Source organism: Thalassophryne amazonica, chromosome 10 (genome assembly GCF_902500255.1).
Source record: "Thalassophryne amazonica chromosome 10, fThaAma1.1, whole genome shotgun sequence".
NCBI classification, from domain to species: domain Eukaryota; kingdom Metazoa; phylum Chordata; class Actinopteri; order Batrachoidiformes; family Batrachoididae; genus Thalassophryne; species Thalassophryne amazonica.
This window is the reverse complement of record NC_047112.1, coordinates 8,637,884-8,655,297: the sequence shown is the minus strand read 5'-3', so window position 1 is coordinate 8,655,297 and position 17,414 is coordinate 8,637,884. Positions and strand designations below refer to the sequence as shown.

The window sequence follows — 17,414 nt, the reverse complement described above, 5'->3', positions numbered from 1 at the left end:
AAGGGACTACTACTTTGGTAAGCTTCACGGTTTTAGTAAGACCCTTCGGTTGCTCCCTTGTTTGCACTCAGGGGTGCCACAGCAGAACCAAGGTGGAGCTGCATGTTTTGGCACAAGTTTTACGCCAGAAGCCCTTCCTGACGCAACTCCACGTTACGTGGAGAAATGTGGCAGGGGTGGGGTTTGAACTGGTAACCTTCTACACTCAAACCAAGCACACTAACTAGTTGGCCACCACACCTGTAATGACTTTAAAAAAAACAAATCCATTTAACCACTGAAACATCACAAAAACAAAGCAATAAACTAAACAGGCAATCTGATGAAAGCAGTTGAAGTCATGAAACATTTCATTGACATTTTCTGTACTAACAGCTGTTTAAAACTAGAAATGTGCTGAACTCTAAAGCATCTCCTTCCGAGTGCTGAGATTTTTGAGTTTGTGATCATGCTGAAATCTCAGTACGGATGTGTATAAGATCCTCCGAGTCTGGTGCCTCGCCCTGGTATTTTTGTTTTTTGGCAATTCACATCATGTAGAAAATATGTCCTTCAGAAACACTGCTGGTCGGTAAAGATGAATTTGTCTTTCGCATTCCCGCATTCCTTCAATAATTACAGCATGGCATCATCTGTAGTCACGCTTTCTTTCGTGAAACCATGAAATCCATAAAATGACAAGGAATGATCACTTTTCCAGGGAGCATGTTGCCGGTGCTGAAGACCAAAAGATATATCCTGATACATCCAAAGTCAAATCATTGGAAAACAGGTTCCCTTTTCTCAGGATCCAGAAACTCTGCCATCTGTATCCGGCAAACTGTTAGAGGAGGAGCTCTTGTGTAAGCCAAAGTGCCCAAAACAAAGCATCTGTCCAGAAAATAAACCTTCACCATCACCATCATCATCATCATCATCATCATCATCATCAATGCAGCGTAGCAGCACAGACTGTAAAGGTCACAAAATAAAATATGCAAACCCACCATATACACATAAAAGTTCAGAGGAATCATTTTGTAGTTGTTGTTGCCATGTCTCAAACCCCCGCATGAGTGGAAACACAAGTGAGTTCTTCCAAAAGCTAAGCTTTTGGATACTGGATTGGCTGCTGCACCATGTTAGCGGTAAAGAGCAATTAGCCACACTGCCGCTGTGATGTCTCATCTCAACTTAAACCAAAATACCCAGAAATGTTAAATGTGATGCCTCACGAACATGTTAGCAGCTACAGGCAATGATTAGCAGCTACAAAACAAAGCAAAACATTTTTGTGTTTAATTACGCTTTAAAGAGGAATTCCTTATAGGTCTGATTTGATAAAATGTACAAAAAAGTTGAAAGTGCAAATGTTCCTCAGACAAGGCATAGCTAACACACACACACACACACACACACACACACACACACACACACACACACACACACACACACACACACACACACACACACACACACACACACACACACACACACACACACACACACACACAGAGTCTTCTTTGACACATTTCAGTCTAATGAATAAAAACACTTGATTTCTTAATCATGCTCTATGCAGATGATGGTGTGCTAAATAGAGGAAGTTTGCATTTCACTCCAAATGAATCTGAACCTAGATAGTGGAGCTTGAAATGGTCACAGCTTGAACAGACTGTAGATTTGGCTCCTGACTGTCAGAACTGTTCATGTTTTTGGACAAAAGAGCTCAGACTAAAGGCTGTTCTGGACTGGGTGGAACCCAGCACTGGCAGACTTCAGGGCACTGAAGCTGAATTGGGTTTCCATACAGGTAAGTATTGAAACATGGGTTGGTGAAGAGGCCTGGTATAGGTTTGGTGGTACTGGATCTGGTTGAGAAGGTATTGCCATTGTCTGGCAATGCCTGGTTGCTGGTTGGTCTGGCATTGCCTCCTTGTTGCTCAGGGAGCTGGCGTCTCAGCCTGCAGACTAGACATGCGGATCTGAGAGCTGCTCTTGCTGAGGATGGATAACTGCGTTCCCCCATTCACCCCACTGCTCGCCAGAGAAGGATGTCGGTGCTTCAGGTCCACAGCAAAGTATCTGTTCACGGTCCAGCTTCGCCATTTTCTCTTGATCTCTGATTGAACCTTGAGAGATAAACTTCACAATGTCATTATCAATACAACTCACAGGACAGAGACAACCGTATTCTACTTGATAGGCTAGAGAATCAATTTGGGATTTCTCAAAATGCCATGCATGGTTGACATAATACCTAACCAGTCGTACTCATTGTGTCTTGTACAACAACACTACCTCTAACCTTAGTGACATGAAATGTGGGGTTCTACAGAGGTCTGTCTTAGGTCTCCTGCTTTTCTCCCTTTATATAGCAACCCTTGGGCACATATTGCTGTGTTTTGGGATTATCTTTCATTGCTATGCTGATGATACTCAGTTGTACATGCTGATAACTGCTAGTAATCTCTTCCACATAAAAACCTTAGAGGATTGCCTTGTGTGAGTGAAGAGCTGGATGTCCAGCAATTTCTTACTTTTAAACTTTGTTCTGCCTTTCAGGCATCTTAGTTCATTTTGTTAAAAGGAGTTTACCTGGTGTTTACCTGTTGATATATGCCGCCCTTTGTCGTTCATTATTTTATGGTGACTGTTATATTAGCAGCCATAAGCTTACAGTTACAATTTATATTTACTGTGAAGTTATATATTAATGAAAAGAGATAGGTAACTGTTGATTTTCTCTTAATTTTTTCCAGTTTCACTCTGTATTCAAAATGATAAGACTGTGTAATAAAGCCGCAAACTACAACATGGACACATCTTTCATCAATGAGTCAGAGTTCAGCTCACTGTCTAGTTGAAGCTCCTACGTCTCAGCGAGGACACTACAGATGGTTCTTGGTCCAACAAGACATCGACATCAGTTTGACCAGCTAACAATTAACCTAAATTTGTGTGTCATACATCACACTGACAAAGTGAGGAACCTTGGGGTGATTTTTGATCCCATGTTGTTCTTTGACTAAACATTAGCGATATCACAAGGACTGCCTTCTTCCAAATATAGTGAAGATTCATCCCATCCTGTCTATGGCTGATGCTGAGACCCTGATTCATGTGTTTGTTTCTTCTAGATTGGACTACTGCATTGTTCTAGATTCTGGTTTACCGCAGTCCAGCATTAGGGGTCTCAAACTGGTTCAAAATGCTGCTGCCAGACTCTTGACAGGAAGTAGAAAGTTTGACTACATTACACCCATTTTGGCATCCCTTCACTGGCTTCCTGTCCCAGTGAGATCAGATTTTAAGGTTCTGCTACTAACCTATAAAATTATTCATGGACTGGCACCTCCCTACCTAGCTGACCCAATTAAACCTTACGTACCAGCCCGGGCTTTACGTTCTCAGGATGCAGGACTACTTTGTGTCTCTAGGGTGAATAAGAAGTCTGCGGGTCACAGAGCTTTCTCTCATGCCCCTGTTCTGTGGAATGATCTCCCTGTGTCAATAAAACACTCAGATTCTTTAGATACTTACAAGTCCAGACTTAAGATGCATTTAGTCTTCCTTTCATATGGCTAGCATTGTGGCATCATATGGCACTATGCTTCCTATCTTTTTAAAGCCATTTTATTAGCAACAGAACAGTTCTCAGCCTCAACTTTATCACCTTAGTATTTTCTCTGCTTTGCTGTTGATTTAATGCTGATGAACTATACCTTAGGTGTGGTTTTGTGGCTGACTGATTTTGCTATTTTTCTCTCAGTCCGAGGTACGGAGGGAAATATGCGAGAGTGGTATCTGTAGACAGTGGGATGCTGGACTGACTGCCAGATGCCATGCCTGAAGCTGATGCAGAAAATGTTTTTGAATTCCTGTTTTCTGCTTCTTCAGCTCTGTAAACTTTGTAAAAACCTTATACCTGTTAGAATGACCTAAGAAGTGGGCCACACCTCTGAGACTGGTCTGCTTGAGGTTTCTTCCTCAGTATCATCGAGGGAGTTTTTCCTTACCACTATTGCTATAGGGGTTGGTAAGGTTAGACCTTACTTGTGTGAAGCGCCTTGAGGCAACTTTGTTATGATTTGGTGCTATATAAAATGTAATAAATTGAAATTCTTGATGGCCTTTCATTAAGTTGCCAAAATTTTGCTAAAAGAGGACTTTTTTTTAGCTATCAAAACTGAATGTAAAATATGAGCTGTAACGATGTGCTAAATCTTTACTGAAAGAGCTGGAACTGAGTTACTGCTGGATGTAGTCTAGAGCTGAAATAATTTAGTGGATTTACTGATACTTAAGTTGATATAAAATTAGGGATGTGCCAAGCCGATATTGCAGATTGGTATTAGTTTGATATTTGCTAAAATTACTCAATCAGATGTTTTTTTAAAAGAACAAGATCCATCCAAGTCTTCTACTGCACATCTGAGTGACGCAAGCTTTGTATGTTTCCTTTAGGGGAGTAGAATACGTGTTTCACAGTTTGTGCTGATGTTTTGTTCGATGCCTAGGTTAGCAAAGTACACCCAAACAAATGTATCTATTAACAAATTAGTTCTTTTACTACAGGATTGGAAACAATGTCAGTAGATTGTTGGGAAAGTGTCAGTACACGGACCCACAACAGGGGGCGCAAATGAACGGACAATGGAGAAAGTCAAATAACAAGGCTTTACTGTTGTGAACGTGCACAACGAATACAACCAATCACGAAATGGACAACAGTCAATTCACAAAAGTGTCGTGTGGGCAGGCTCGAAGATAGGAGACGCCTCTCCAAGGTAAGACCCGAACCACACGGCTTCCTCCGCCACAGGACCCCGGAAATACTGGAGCCGCCAAGTCCCGAACTCCCAGGTGGCCACTGCCTCCGCGTGTCGGACCTGGTACTGCTGGCGAGGAACAAAGAACAGTTAGATGGGGGCGCGTTTGCACCCAAGACTCCGAACAGCAGGGAAGTTACCTCCACCTCTCGTTGGAACAGTAATCCACAAGCTATACACTAATCCAAAAGGATACACTCCGTCAGCTTTGATACGTTACCTCGTAGGTAGAAACAATATCTCGGCAATGAGGTGGAGGTGCCGTCCTGCTGATATACCCCACAGATGATTGCCGTCAGCTGTCTCAGGTGATGGGTGACAGCTGTCACCGTAGCTGCTCACGTGAGGCGGCGGCGCCCTCTGGTGCCTGGAGCCCGCACTCCAGGCAGGGCGCCCTCTGGTGGTGGTGGGCCAGCAGTACCTCCTCTTCAGCGGCCCACACAACAGGACCCCCCCCTCAACGGGCGCCTCCTGGCGCCCGACCGGGCTTGTCCGGGTGGCGACGGTAGAAGTCGGCCAGGAGGGCCGGGTCCAGGATGAAGCTCTTCTTCACCCAGGAGCGTTCTTCGGGACCGTACCCCTCCCAGTCCACCAGATATTGAAAGCCCCGGCCCATCCGTCGGACGTCCAACAACCGGCGCACTGTCCAAGCCGGCTCGCCATCGATGATCCGGGCAGGAGGTGGTGCCGGACCGGGTGTACAGAGGGGCGAGGTGTGATGGGGCTTGAGCTTTGACACATGAAATACTGGATGGATCCGCAGTGAGGCTGGAAGCCGAAGCCTCACTGCGGCGGGATTGATGACCTTGAGAATTTTAAACGGTCCTATGTATCTGTCCTGCAGTTTTGGGGAGGCCACCTTTAGCGGGATGTCCTTCGTGGACAACCACACTTCCTGCCCGGGGCGATACGTAGGGGCCGGGGTCCGCCGCCGGTCTGCATGGGTCTTCGCCCTCATCCGGGCCTTCAACAAAGCAGAACGGGCGGCACGCCACACCCGACGGCACTTCCGCAGGTGGGCCTGGACCGAGGGCACACCGACCTCTCCCTCAACCACCGGGAACAATGGGGGCTGATACCCCAAACACACCTCAAAGGGGGAGAGGCCGGTGGCTGATGACACTTGACTGTTGTGGGCGTACTCGATCCAGGCCAGATGAGTACTCCAGGCCGCCGGGTGCGCGGCTGTCACACAACGCAGTGTTTGCTCCATTTCTTGATTGACCCGCTCTGCTTGCCCGTTGGTCTGGGGGTGATACCCGGACGAGAGACTGACCGTGGCCCCCAGTTCCCGGCAAAAGCTCCTCCAGACATGCGAGGAGAACTGGGGACCGCGATCGGAGACGATGTCTGATGGTATCCCATGCAGGCGGACGACATGGTGGACCAGGAGGTCCGCTGTCTCCTGGGCCGTTGGGAGCTTCGGGAGGGCCACGAAGTGGGCCGCCTTGGAGAATCGGTCCACTATCGTGAGGATCACGGTGTTTCCCTGGGACGGCGGGAGGCCCGTGACAAAATCCAGGCCGATGTGGGACCAGGGGCGATGAGGCACGGGCAGCGGCTGTAGCAGTCCCGGAGCCTTGCGATGGTCGGCCTTGCCCCTGGCGCAGGTGGTACAGGCCTGGACATAGTCCCGGACGTCGGCCTCCAGGGACGCCCACCAGAAGCGCTGCCGGACAACTGCCACGGTTCTTCGCACCCCTGGATGACAGGAGAGCTTAGAGCCGTGACAGAAGTCCAGGACTGCAGCTCTTGCCTCTGGTGGGACGTAAAGTCTGTTCTTTGGTCCAGTCCCGGGGTCCGGGCTTCGTGCCAGGGCCTCCCGGATGATTCTCTCTACGTCCCAGGTGAGGGTGGCCACGATAGTGGACTCCGGGATGATAGGTTCTGGTGGATCCGACAACTCCGCTTTGACCTCGTCTTCGTGTACCCGGGACAAGGCATCCGATTTCTGGTTCTTGGTCCCGGGCCGGTAGGTGATGCGGAAGTCAAAACGGCCGAAGAACAGTGACCAGCGGGCTTGCCTGGGATTCAGCCGCTTGGCGGTCCTGATATATTCCAGGTTCCGGTGGTCAGTGAAAACCGTGAATGGCACGGACGTCCCCTCCAACAGGTGTCTCCACTCTTCAAGAGCCTCTTTCACCGCAAGGAGTTCTCGGTTGCCGACGTCATAGTTCCGTTCAGCCGGGGTCAACCTGCGGGAAAAATAGGCACACGGATGAAGGACCTTATCGGTCTTCCCACTCTGGGACAGCACAGCTCCTATCCCTGAGTCCGAGGCGTCCACTTCAACCACTAACTGGCGACTAGGATCGGGCTGCACCAGAACGGGCGCAGACGAGAAGCGCCGTTTCAACTCCTTGAACGCGGCCTCGCAACGATCCGACCAGGTGAAGGGGACTTTTGGTGAGGTCAGGGCTGTCAGGGGGCTAACAACCTGACTGTAGCCTTTAATGAACCTCCTGTAGAAATTCGCAAAGCCGAGGAACTGTTGCAGCTTCCTACGGCTTGTGGGTTGGGGCCAGTCTCTCACCGCAGCAACCTTGGCCGGATCAGGTGCGACGGAGTTGGGGGAGATGATGAACCCCAGGAAGGACAAAGAGGTGCGGTGAAACTCACACTTCTCGCCCTTAACAAACAGCCGGTTCTCCAATAACCGCTGCAGGACCTGACGTACATGCCGGACATGAGTCTCAGGATCCGGAGAAAAGATGAGTATATCGTCTAGATATACGAAGACGAACCGGTGCAGGAAGTCCCGCAATACGTCGTTAACCAAGGCTTGGAACGTCGCGGGGGCGTTTGTGAGGCCGAACGGCATGACCAGGTACTCAAAGTGACCTAAGGGGGTGTTGAATGCCGTCTTCCACTCGTCTCCCTTCCGGATCCGAACCAGATGATACGCGTTTCTAAGATCAAGCTTGGTAAAAATCTTGGCTCCATGCAGGGGCGTGAACACCGAATCCAACAGGGGTAACGGGTATCGGTTGCGAACCGTGATTTCGTTCAGCCCCCTATAATCGATGCATGGACGAAGTCCGCCATCTTTTTTACCCACGAAAAAGAAATCTGCGCCCATCGGGGAGGTGGAATTTCGGATCAACCCAGCAGCTAACGAGTCCCGGATGTAGGTCTCCATTGATTCGCGCTCAGGCCGTGAGAGGTTGTACAGTCTACTGGACGGGAACCCACTGCCTGGAACCAAATCGATGGCACAATCGTACGGACGGTGGGGGGGGAGTGTGAGCGCCAGATCCTTGCTGAACACGTCGACAAGGTCGTGGTACTCCACCGGCACCGTCCCCAGATTGGGCGGGACTCTGACCTCCTCCTTAGCTTGGGAGCCGGGAGGAACCGAGGAACCTAGACACACCCGATGGCAGGTCTCGCTCCACTGAACCACTACCCCGGACGGCCAATCAATCCGGGGATTGTGCTTCAACATCCAGGGAAAGCCTAAAACCACACGGGAAGTGGCCTGAGTCACAAAAAACTCGATCACCTCCCGGTGGTTTCCTGACACCACCAGCGTTACAGGTGGTGTCTTATGTGTGATCGGAGGGAGCAGGGAGCCATCTAGCGCTCGAACCTGCACAGGCGAGGTAAGCGCCACCAGAGGGAGCCCTATCTCCCTGGCCCATCTGCAGTCCAACAGATTCCCCTCAGAGCCCGTGTCCACCAGTGCTGGGGCCTTCAGGGTTAAATCCTCATACAGGATCGTGACTGGGAGTCGTGTAGCAATGTGGGTGTGTCCCACGTGAATGTCTCGGCCCACCCCTAGCCCAGTCTCTAGGGGCGGGCGTTGGTGTTGTAACCGCTCGGGGCAGTCTCTCACATGGTGCTCTAGTGCACCACAAACAAAACAAGCTCCATGGGCCCGTCTCCTCTGTGCAGCTGGTGCCCTAAATGTTGCCCTACTCGTGTCCATAGCTTCGTCAGTAGGGGGAGCTGTGGCCCCACGGAGCGCAGGGGCCGTGGAGCGTGGGGAAGGCGGAGCGCGGTCGGAACCGGAAGGGAGAGGGACGGCGCGTGCCCGGCCACGCCCTTCGTCTCGTTCCCGCCGACGTTCTTCTAACCGGTTGTCCAACCGTATGACAAGATCGATAAGCCCGTCTAAATCCCGCGGTTCGTCCTTAGCCACCAGGTGCTCCTTGAGAACCAAAGACAGTCCGTTTACAAAGGCGGCGCGGAGGGCAGCGTTATTCCAGCCGGATCTCGCAGCCGCGATGCGGAAGTCGACTGCATAAACAGCTGCGCTCCGGCGCCCCTGTCTCATTGACAGTAGCACGGTTGAAGCGGTCTCGCCCCTATTAGGGTGATCGAACACGGTTCTGAGCCCCCTCACAAACCCATCGTATGTCAGAAGGAGCCGTGAATTCTGCTCCCAGAGCGCTGTAGCCCAAGCGCGTGCCTCACCGCGAAGCAGGTTTATGACATAAGCTACTTTACTAGCATCGGTCGCGTACATAACGGGACGCTGTGCGAAGACGAACGAACACTGCATCAGAAAATCCGCGCACGTCTCCACACAGCCTCCGTACGGCTCTGGAGGGCTTATGTATGCTTCCGGGGAAGGAGGGAGAGGTCGTTGAACAACCAGTGGAACGTCAACGTTACGCACAGGATCTACGGGAGGGAGAGAAGCAGCGGCGCCCGGCGAGAGCCTCCACCCTGCGGTTCAGGAGGACGTTCTGCTCGGTCATGAAATCCAACCGAGTCGTGAAAGCGGTGAGGATCCGCTGCAACTCACCGATTACCCCTCCCGCGGACGCCTGCGCGTCCTGTTCTTCCATTGGCCGTTCAACAGCCGGTTGACGCCCCTCGGGATCCATGACGTTGGCCGAGATATCCTGTTGGGAAAGTGTCAGTACACGGACCCACAACAGGGGGCGCAAATAAACGGACAATGGAGAAAGTCAAATAACAAGGCTTTACTGTTGTGAACGTGCACAACGAATACAACCAATCACGAAATGGACAACAGTCAATTCACAAAAGTGCCGTGTGGGCAGGCTCGAAGATAGGAGACGCCTCTCCAAGGTAAGACCCGAACCACACGGCTTCCTCCGCCACAGGACCCCGGAAATACTGGAGCCGCCAAGTCCCGAACTCCCAGGTGGCCACTGCCTCCGCGTGTCGGACCTGGTACTGCTGGCGAGGAACAAAGAACAGTTAGATGGGGGCGCGTTTGCACCCAAGACTCCGAACAGCAGGGAAGTTACCTCCACCTCTCGTTGGAACAGTAATCCACAAGCTATACACTAATCCAAAAGGATACACTCCGTCAGCTTTGATACGTTACCTCGTAGGTAGAAACAATATCTCGGCAATGAGGTGGAGGTGCCGTCCTGCTGATATACCCCACAGATGATTGCCGTCAGCTGTCTCAGGTGATGGGTGACAGCTGTCACCGTAGCTGCTCACGTGAGGCGGCGGCGCCCTCTGGTGCCTGGAGTCCGCACTCCAGGCAGGGCGCCCTCTGGTGGTGGTGGGCCAGCAGTACCTCCTCTTCAGCGGCCCACACAACATAGATACCATATTTATAGATTCTAACAGATCCAGTACTAGTATCGGTAGTAGTCATGTTAAAGTGGTCTCATGTCATCCGTGTATAAAATCATCAATTAACCAAGAAAAAAAGCTCCTCAAATGTGAACATTTTCTTTTATTTAGGACAGTTTGAGGTAAACTGGTTTTGTAATATGCAATATCAATTATGATATTATATAATTGTTGCTGTCCTTTAATTCTGAAGGCAGTCTGATCATGTGATGTGTAATGAAGTGATTACCTCTCCATTCAGGAAGCAGTAGAGAACGGCAACAACAAAACCCTGAAAAGCAAAGAATGCAGATTCAGGAGGGAAAGGCTGGTGTGACTGAAGAAGAAGAAAAGCAGGACTTTGTACAAATAAAATCTAATTATTGGCTGCATTTTAAAGTTCATATCCACGAGTATTGACGATGTCACTGATGTCACTAAGGTTGATGCTCCATTACACTGTACCCTCAGCAGCCGTCTGATTATACCGTCAATCAAACACAGGCTGGGCATGCCCACACCGTGATGACAGGAAGAACCGTTAAGCCAAAATAACACCTGTGGAAGGCTGTGCGCACCTGGAAGGATCCGAGGCCCAGCTCAAAGACCAGCCGCTCCCGCTTACTGACGTTCTCAGGAGAAAAGGCAAACACTGTGTAGTGGATCCCAAACAGAGGAATCAGCAGCAGTGTGGAGCGAGCCAGCCTCCTGCCAGGAAACATATCATTATCATCACCATCATTATCATCATAGTCGTCACATCATCACCATTATCACGTCATCCTCCTCATCACCATCACAATTATCGCTGTCATCTTCATCATCACCATCACTATCATCATAATCGTCACGTCATCACCATTATCATCACCATTATCAGCGTCATCATCACCATTATCATCACCATTATCGCTGTCATCTTCATCATCACCATCATCATCACGTCATCACCATCCTTATCATCATCACCATCACCATTATCATCGTCAACTCCATCATCACTATCACTATCATCATCACCATCCTCATAATCATCATCATCACCATTATCACCATCACCATCATATATCATCATCATACTATCATATTTCACCCATATTGGCCTCTCTTCATTGGCTTCCTGTTAATTCCAGAATAGAATTTAAAATTCTTCTTCTTACTTATAAGGTTTTGAATAATCAGGTCCCATCTTACCTTAGGGACCTCATAGTACCATATCACCCCAATAGAGCGCTTCGCTCTCAGACTGCAGGCTTACTTGTAGTTCCTAGGGTTTGTAAGAGTAGAATGGGAGGCAGAGCCTTCAGCTTTCAGGCTCCTCTCCTGTGGAACCAGCTCCCAATTCAGATCAGGGAGACAGACACCCTCTCTACTTTTAAGATTAGGCTTAAAACTTTCCTTTTTGCTAAAGCTTATAGTTAGGGCTGGATCAGGTGACCCTGAACCATCCCTTAGTTATGCTGCTATAGACGTAGACTGCTGGGGGGTTCCCATGATGCACTGAGTGTTTCTTTCTCTTTTTGCTCTGTATGCACCACTCTGCATTTAATCATTAGTGATTGATCTCTGCTCCCCTCCACAGCATGTCTTTTTCCTGGTTCTCTCCCTCAGCCCCAACCAGTCCTAGCAGAAGACTGCCCCTCCCTGAGCCTGGTTCTACTGGAGGTTTCTTCCTGTTAAAAGGGAGTTTTTCCTTCCCACTGTCGCCAAGTGCTTGCTCACAGGGGGTCGTTTTGACCGTTGGGGTTTTACATAATTATTGTATGGCCTTGCCTTACAGTATAAAGTGCCTTGGGGCAACTGTTTGTTGTGATTTGGCGCTATATAAATAAAATTGATTTGATTTGATTTATCATCATCACCAACATTATCACCATCATCATCATCATCACCATCATCACCACCATCATCATCATCACTATCATTATCACCGTCATCACCATCATCATCATCATCACTATCATCATCATCATCACGTCATCACCATCCTCATCATCACCATTATCACCATCATCACCATCACTTTCATCATCATCATCACCACCATCATCACCATTAACCATTACCATCACTATTATCATCATCATTGTCATCACCATCATCATCATCATCATCATCATCTTCAGCACAACAATCATCATTATCACCACCATAATCATCACCATTATCATCACCATCATCATTATCATCATGATCATCATCACCAAAAAAGAGCAGGTCTAGCTTATTGGCCTCATGTAGGTCTCCTTCCATCATCTGGTCTGCTTTCTTACCATGACCAATGATGGTTCTCATCCCCTTCCACACCACCCTCATGTTGTTCTGCTGGAGCTTATGCAGTACGTTTTGCTGAGTAAAATGTACTCTGCCGAGATAGCATTTGGTCCCAATGTAAACAGAGTAAAATACACTCGATTATAGAGTGAACGAAGCTCTACCGTTGTCACAGACCAAACGCCCCCCCCCCGCTAAAGATTGGTCTGTCCTGCCTCCACTGCACATGTGTCATTTACAACCACAGCAGCTCATCTGAGACAGACTCTCTTCACCCAAAGCAATCAAATGGATTAATGTGATTATTAACCATCAGATGACAAGGTAAAACCTCTTAAATGCCATCTAATGCCACAAGACCATCACCTCCCTCTTAAAAGGGAGGTGATGGTCTAGTGGTTAAGGTGTTGGGCTTGAGTCCAGAAGATCATGGGTTCAAATCCCCACCTGACTGGAAAATCACTAAGGGCCCTTGGGCAAGGCCTTTAATCCCCTATTGCTCCCGGTGTGTAGTGAGCGCCTTGACATCGGGGTAAATGTGACGCATAATTGTAAAGCACTTTGAGCGTCTGATGCAGATGGAAAAGCGCTATATAAATGCAGTCCATTTACCATTTACCATTCTTAAATCATTCAAGTCAGATATAAGCAGATACAAGGCCGTTTTAAGCAGAAACGAGGCGATAATCGATGCTTTGAAATGACTGACGTGCAGTGAATGCAACAGCTAGCAGCTCGTGTGGCTGTGGTGTTCTGATCGCTTCCTCCGTCTTTTATGATGAAATAATGCTGAATTTATGTGACAATGACTGTTGTACAAAAGCTTCAGATATCTGTCGCCGAGACAGATGATGACTGGAGGCAGTTTGAAGCAGAAACGAGGTGATAATCCGTGAACCACGGCTAATGACGCATGCACAGTGAAGGCAGGGCGGAAAGATTTTTAGCGGGGGGGCATTCGGTTGGCGACACCGTCTTGTCAATTGAAGTGGTTCTACTCCAATAAGAGTTGATTTTACACTGTGTTGAGTTGATTTAACCCTGTGGTAGAGTATATTTAACTCTATTTGGACTGGGACCAAATGTTATCCCAGCAGAGTAAATTTTACTCTGCAAAATTGACTGTGTACTCTCCAGCTTCCTCCTGTAACTGTCCTTCCCCTCTGTGATCTTTTCCTCAGTTCAAGCTGCACCCGCTTCAGCTCCTCCCTATCTCCACTCCTGAATTTGGATTTGGATGAGATTTGTCATTGTCATTACACAAGTGCAACAACGAGATTACGTCCACACTCAAATTACCACAGACAAGATACAGCAATTAATCCACAATTATTACTTGATTACTGTAATAATGGCACACATCAGAATTAAGACAACACATATACATTTGACATTGTTTATGTGCATTAAACTTGAAACAGTCTGTTTTCCGAATTGAGGTGATGTGAGTGTGGGGGAGCCGCAGCAACATGTAGTCACTGTTATGTGTCGGACGCGGGCGGAGAGCCGACCAGCTTCAGGTGATCAGGGTGAGGTCCTGATAACTCAGCCACACAGCCACTCAGTCCTGAACGCATGCCACCTGGAAGGAAAAACAAAAGACAGAAAACAGAAGACAAACAAAAGCCAGCCAGGCACGCCAGGCACCCCAGCCACAACAGTCATGCCACCACCAGCTTTGGGGGGCTACAGCAGCTAAAAATGCGAAGCCCCCCAGAGGTGGAAGGGAGTGGCATGAGCGGGGGCCGGGATGGGGTGTGTGATGAGGACAGGAGGGGGTAGGAGCATGCTTTCAGTCTCTGTCCATGTGTGAGTCAAATGAGTCAGTTTCTGTCTGTGTGTGCTGGAGTTGGAGAAGATGAGAAGGCAGCTGAATGTTCACCAAGGCCATAGAAATTCTTCTGGAGGAAAACAGCGGGGCATTTTGTCCTTCAGAGGCTGATAAGCCTGCCATGTATATGGCTGAGCAGTGAAAAACACCTTTACAACTTCATGGGCTAACGCAGTCTGAGAATGTATCGCCTTGTCCAACTCATTAATCATGACGGACAAGTGAGGGGTCGTGGTTCTTGTGGCAGCCGTCTTGACAATTTTCCGGTAGGTCAGGGCAGCACATAAGCCAATAACTACCAGCCCTCCTACAATGAAACCAAATATAAATAAATCTTTGATGTCCTCCACAGAGAATGGCACCAAGCATGCAACACACCATTTCTCCCAGGCGTCGAGAACATAGCCCGCAGGGTACGTTCGATCTGGGCACGCAGGGTCCCCCAGCCCTGATTTCCTTGTTGAAAAAATGGTGTCAACAGCGTTCAGAGACCAGTTGATCAATTCCATGGTTAATCCAATATAGTTTGAAGAATTCACAGTCTGGTGAAGTAGGGACTTGAAGGTTGGAGCAGAGATAGAGGAGAGAGGAGGAGATGTGACTGCCCTCGCTGGTGTCCCAAGCAGATGTGAATGCAGCCTTCTTTCTTGATGTCCTTGGTAACCGACAGTTTGCTGTTGAGGTAATGGCGCACAGTCTTGGTTGGAATGATATTGTCTATACAGAAGTTGATATCATCATCATCATCAATTTTATTTATATAGTGCCAAATCACAACAAACAGTTGCCCCAAGGCGCTTTATATTGTAAGGCAAGGCCATACAATAATTATGTATGATTAAGTATGATATAATCCCTTAAACAGTCTGTAATGCTTTCGATGTCTTTCCCCTGCACATCACAGAGCACAGCCCAGTCGGTCGCCTCAAAACATCCACGAAGACTGTTGTTTGCCTCCTGTGACCACCTCTAAAGCACTCTGGTGATCACAGGTTGCCACTGAATTGCAGGGATGTAAAGTGGGTCTAAATAGACCAGGTTATGGTAAGCTTTTCTGAACAGGGAGAGGACCGTGGCACCGTATGCTTCCTTGACATTAGCATACAGCAGGACTATTGTCTTACTGTCCCTTGTTTTACACTCCACAAACTGCTTGAAAGTGGGATGTTGAAAGGGTAACATGGTTAAAATCTGCGGAGATAGCAATGAAAGCACTGGGGTGCAGCATCTGTAGTCTCACCACCATGTGTCTGCCACCGGTGAGATGTAAACAACAAGGACAACAGCATGTGAAAACTCCCTTGGCAAATAATGAGGAGAAAGACTCACTCCTCAACATCTGGATTTTGATGAGCGGTTGGTTTCCAGTCAGTTAATGGTCTGTGTGTAAAGCGTCCAACTGCATGAACCACTAAAGCTCACTGAGGAGAAAAAGTGATGCAGTAGGATGAGTACTTTTATATTATATTTCAATTGTATTCCGTTCAGTTTTGTTGTGTCTATATGCAGAATACTTGCCCATCATAAACCATCCTATGTAAGGTGCACACCGAGTGACCGTAGAAAATCTGTGCCCAACTTTAGACCCCCAGGTCTTTGCTGTCTGTGGGGCATTCACTTCCTGCTGCCTAGACAACAGTATTACAGCTGACTACACATTAATAAGACCAACACCCTTGTCAAGTACACTCACTGTTTAAATACGGTGTAGCTGGGTATAAAACTAACAAATGCATCAGCTATGAACGACGTGCACTGTGCACCAGTTTGTACCGGGTGTACATCCCATTCATGCTGCCCAATAACTGAAATAATTAGGAACAGTGTTTCTGTATTATAAAATCCAAATTTTAAAAGAATGACCAGTCGTTTATGACTCTGAATACAGCAGAAAGACACTCAGTTCAAAGTGAATTTCACTCACAGGTAAATACTGGATTCATTCCCTCCAATGTCCGGGGACTGTAACTTCTGCACCAGGATGACAATGATGCCGACAAAGAGCACAAAATTGACCTGTGCAAGAAAATAATAATTGATTAAGTGCAAAGAAATGTCTGACAATGATCCAGGTTTGTTGTGTTTGGGTGATGAGAGCAGAGTCAAGCCGCACCATGATTGAAGCCAGCACAGGTCCCTTGATCACCCACCAGATGGCAGCTTTGTCATTTATGTCCCAACACCTGAGAGAGACACTCATCAGTTGCCTTCATCCATTGATGTCATCGTTTTAAATACTACACAGTTTTGTAGCATTTGCTACATTTACTGCAGTATTTCAGTACTGCAGTATTTTTTTCAATACACATACCCGATATCATCAAAGTGCAGCCTCAACACGGCCCACACGGTCACACACACGGTTGGAGTACCTGATGACACAAATCATAAAAATAACTGTGCATATATTAACAACAGTGCAAATATTAAAATAAAATTTAAATGAAGTAAGTTCTGTTTTTGTCGTTGTTGTTGTTGTTGTTAATAAAATGCATGCAGTGCAAAAGTCGTGACTGCATTTGATGTTGTTTGACTTAGAAAAAGTGTAAACATATGAGGTCTGTCCATAAAGTAACGGTCCTTTTTATTTTTTTCAAAAACTATATGGATTTCATTCATATGTTTTTACGTCAGACATGCTTGAACCCTCGTGCGCATGCGTGAGTTTTTCCACGCCTGTCGGTGACGTCATTCGCCTGTGAGCACTCCTTGTGGGAGGAGTCGTCCAGCCCCTCGTCGGAATTCCTTTGTCTGAGAAGTTGCTGAGAGACTGGCGCTTTGTTTGATCAAAATTTTTTCTAAACGTGTGAGACACATCGAAGTGGACACGGTTCGAAAAATTAAGCTGGTTTTCAGTGAAAATTTTAACGGCTGATGAGAGATTTTGAGGTGATACTGTCGCTTTAAGGACTTCCCACGGTGTGAGACGTCATGCAGCGCTCTCAGGCGCCGTCGTC

At 47.9% G+C, this 17,414-nt stretch overlaps 1 protein-coding gene across 1 annotated transcript in view; it reads right to left on the bottom strand.

The window, feature by feature from the left end:
* Positions 1-1,901: 1,901 nt before the first annotated feature.
* The window catches only part of adcyap1r1b (adenylate cyclase activating polypeptide 1b (pituitary) receptor type I), a 33,660-nt gene continuing 18,147 nt past the window's right edge, over positions 1,902-17,414 (bottom strand). Inside the window, exons 8-13 of the mRNA XM_034179394.1 lie at positions 16,769-16,829; positions 16,571-16,640; positions 16,382-16,473; positions 10,931-11,060; positions 10,603-10,644; positions 1,902-2,111 (exon numbers count right to left, since the gene is read on the bottom strand). Coding sequence (XP_034035285.1) covers positions 1,923-2,111; positions 10,603-10,644; positions 10,931-11,060; positions 16,382-16,473; positions 16,571-16,640; positions 16,769-16,829 — 584 coding nt within the window. The 3' untranslated portion in view covers positions 1,902-1,922. The remainder of the gene's footprint in view (positions 2,112-10,602; positions 10,645-10,930; positions 11,061-16,381; positions 16,474-16,570; positions 16,641-16,768; positions 16,830-17,414) is intronic.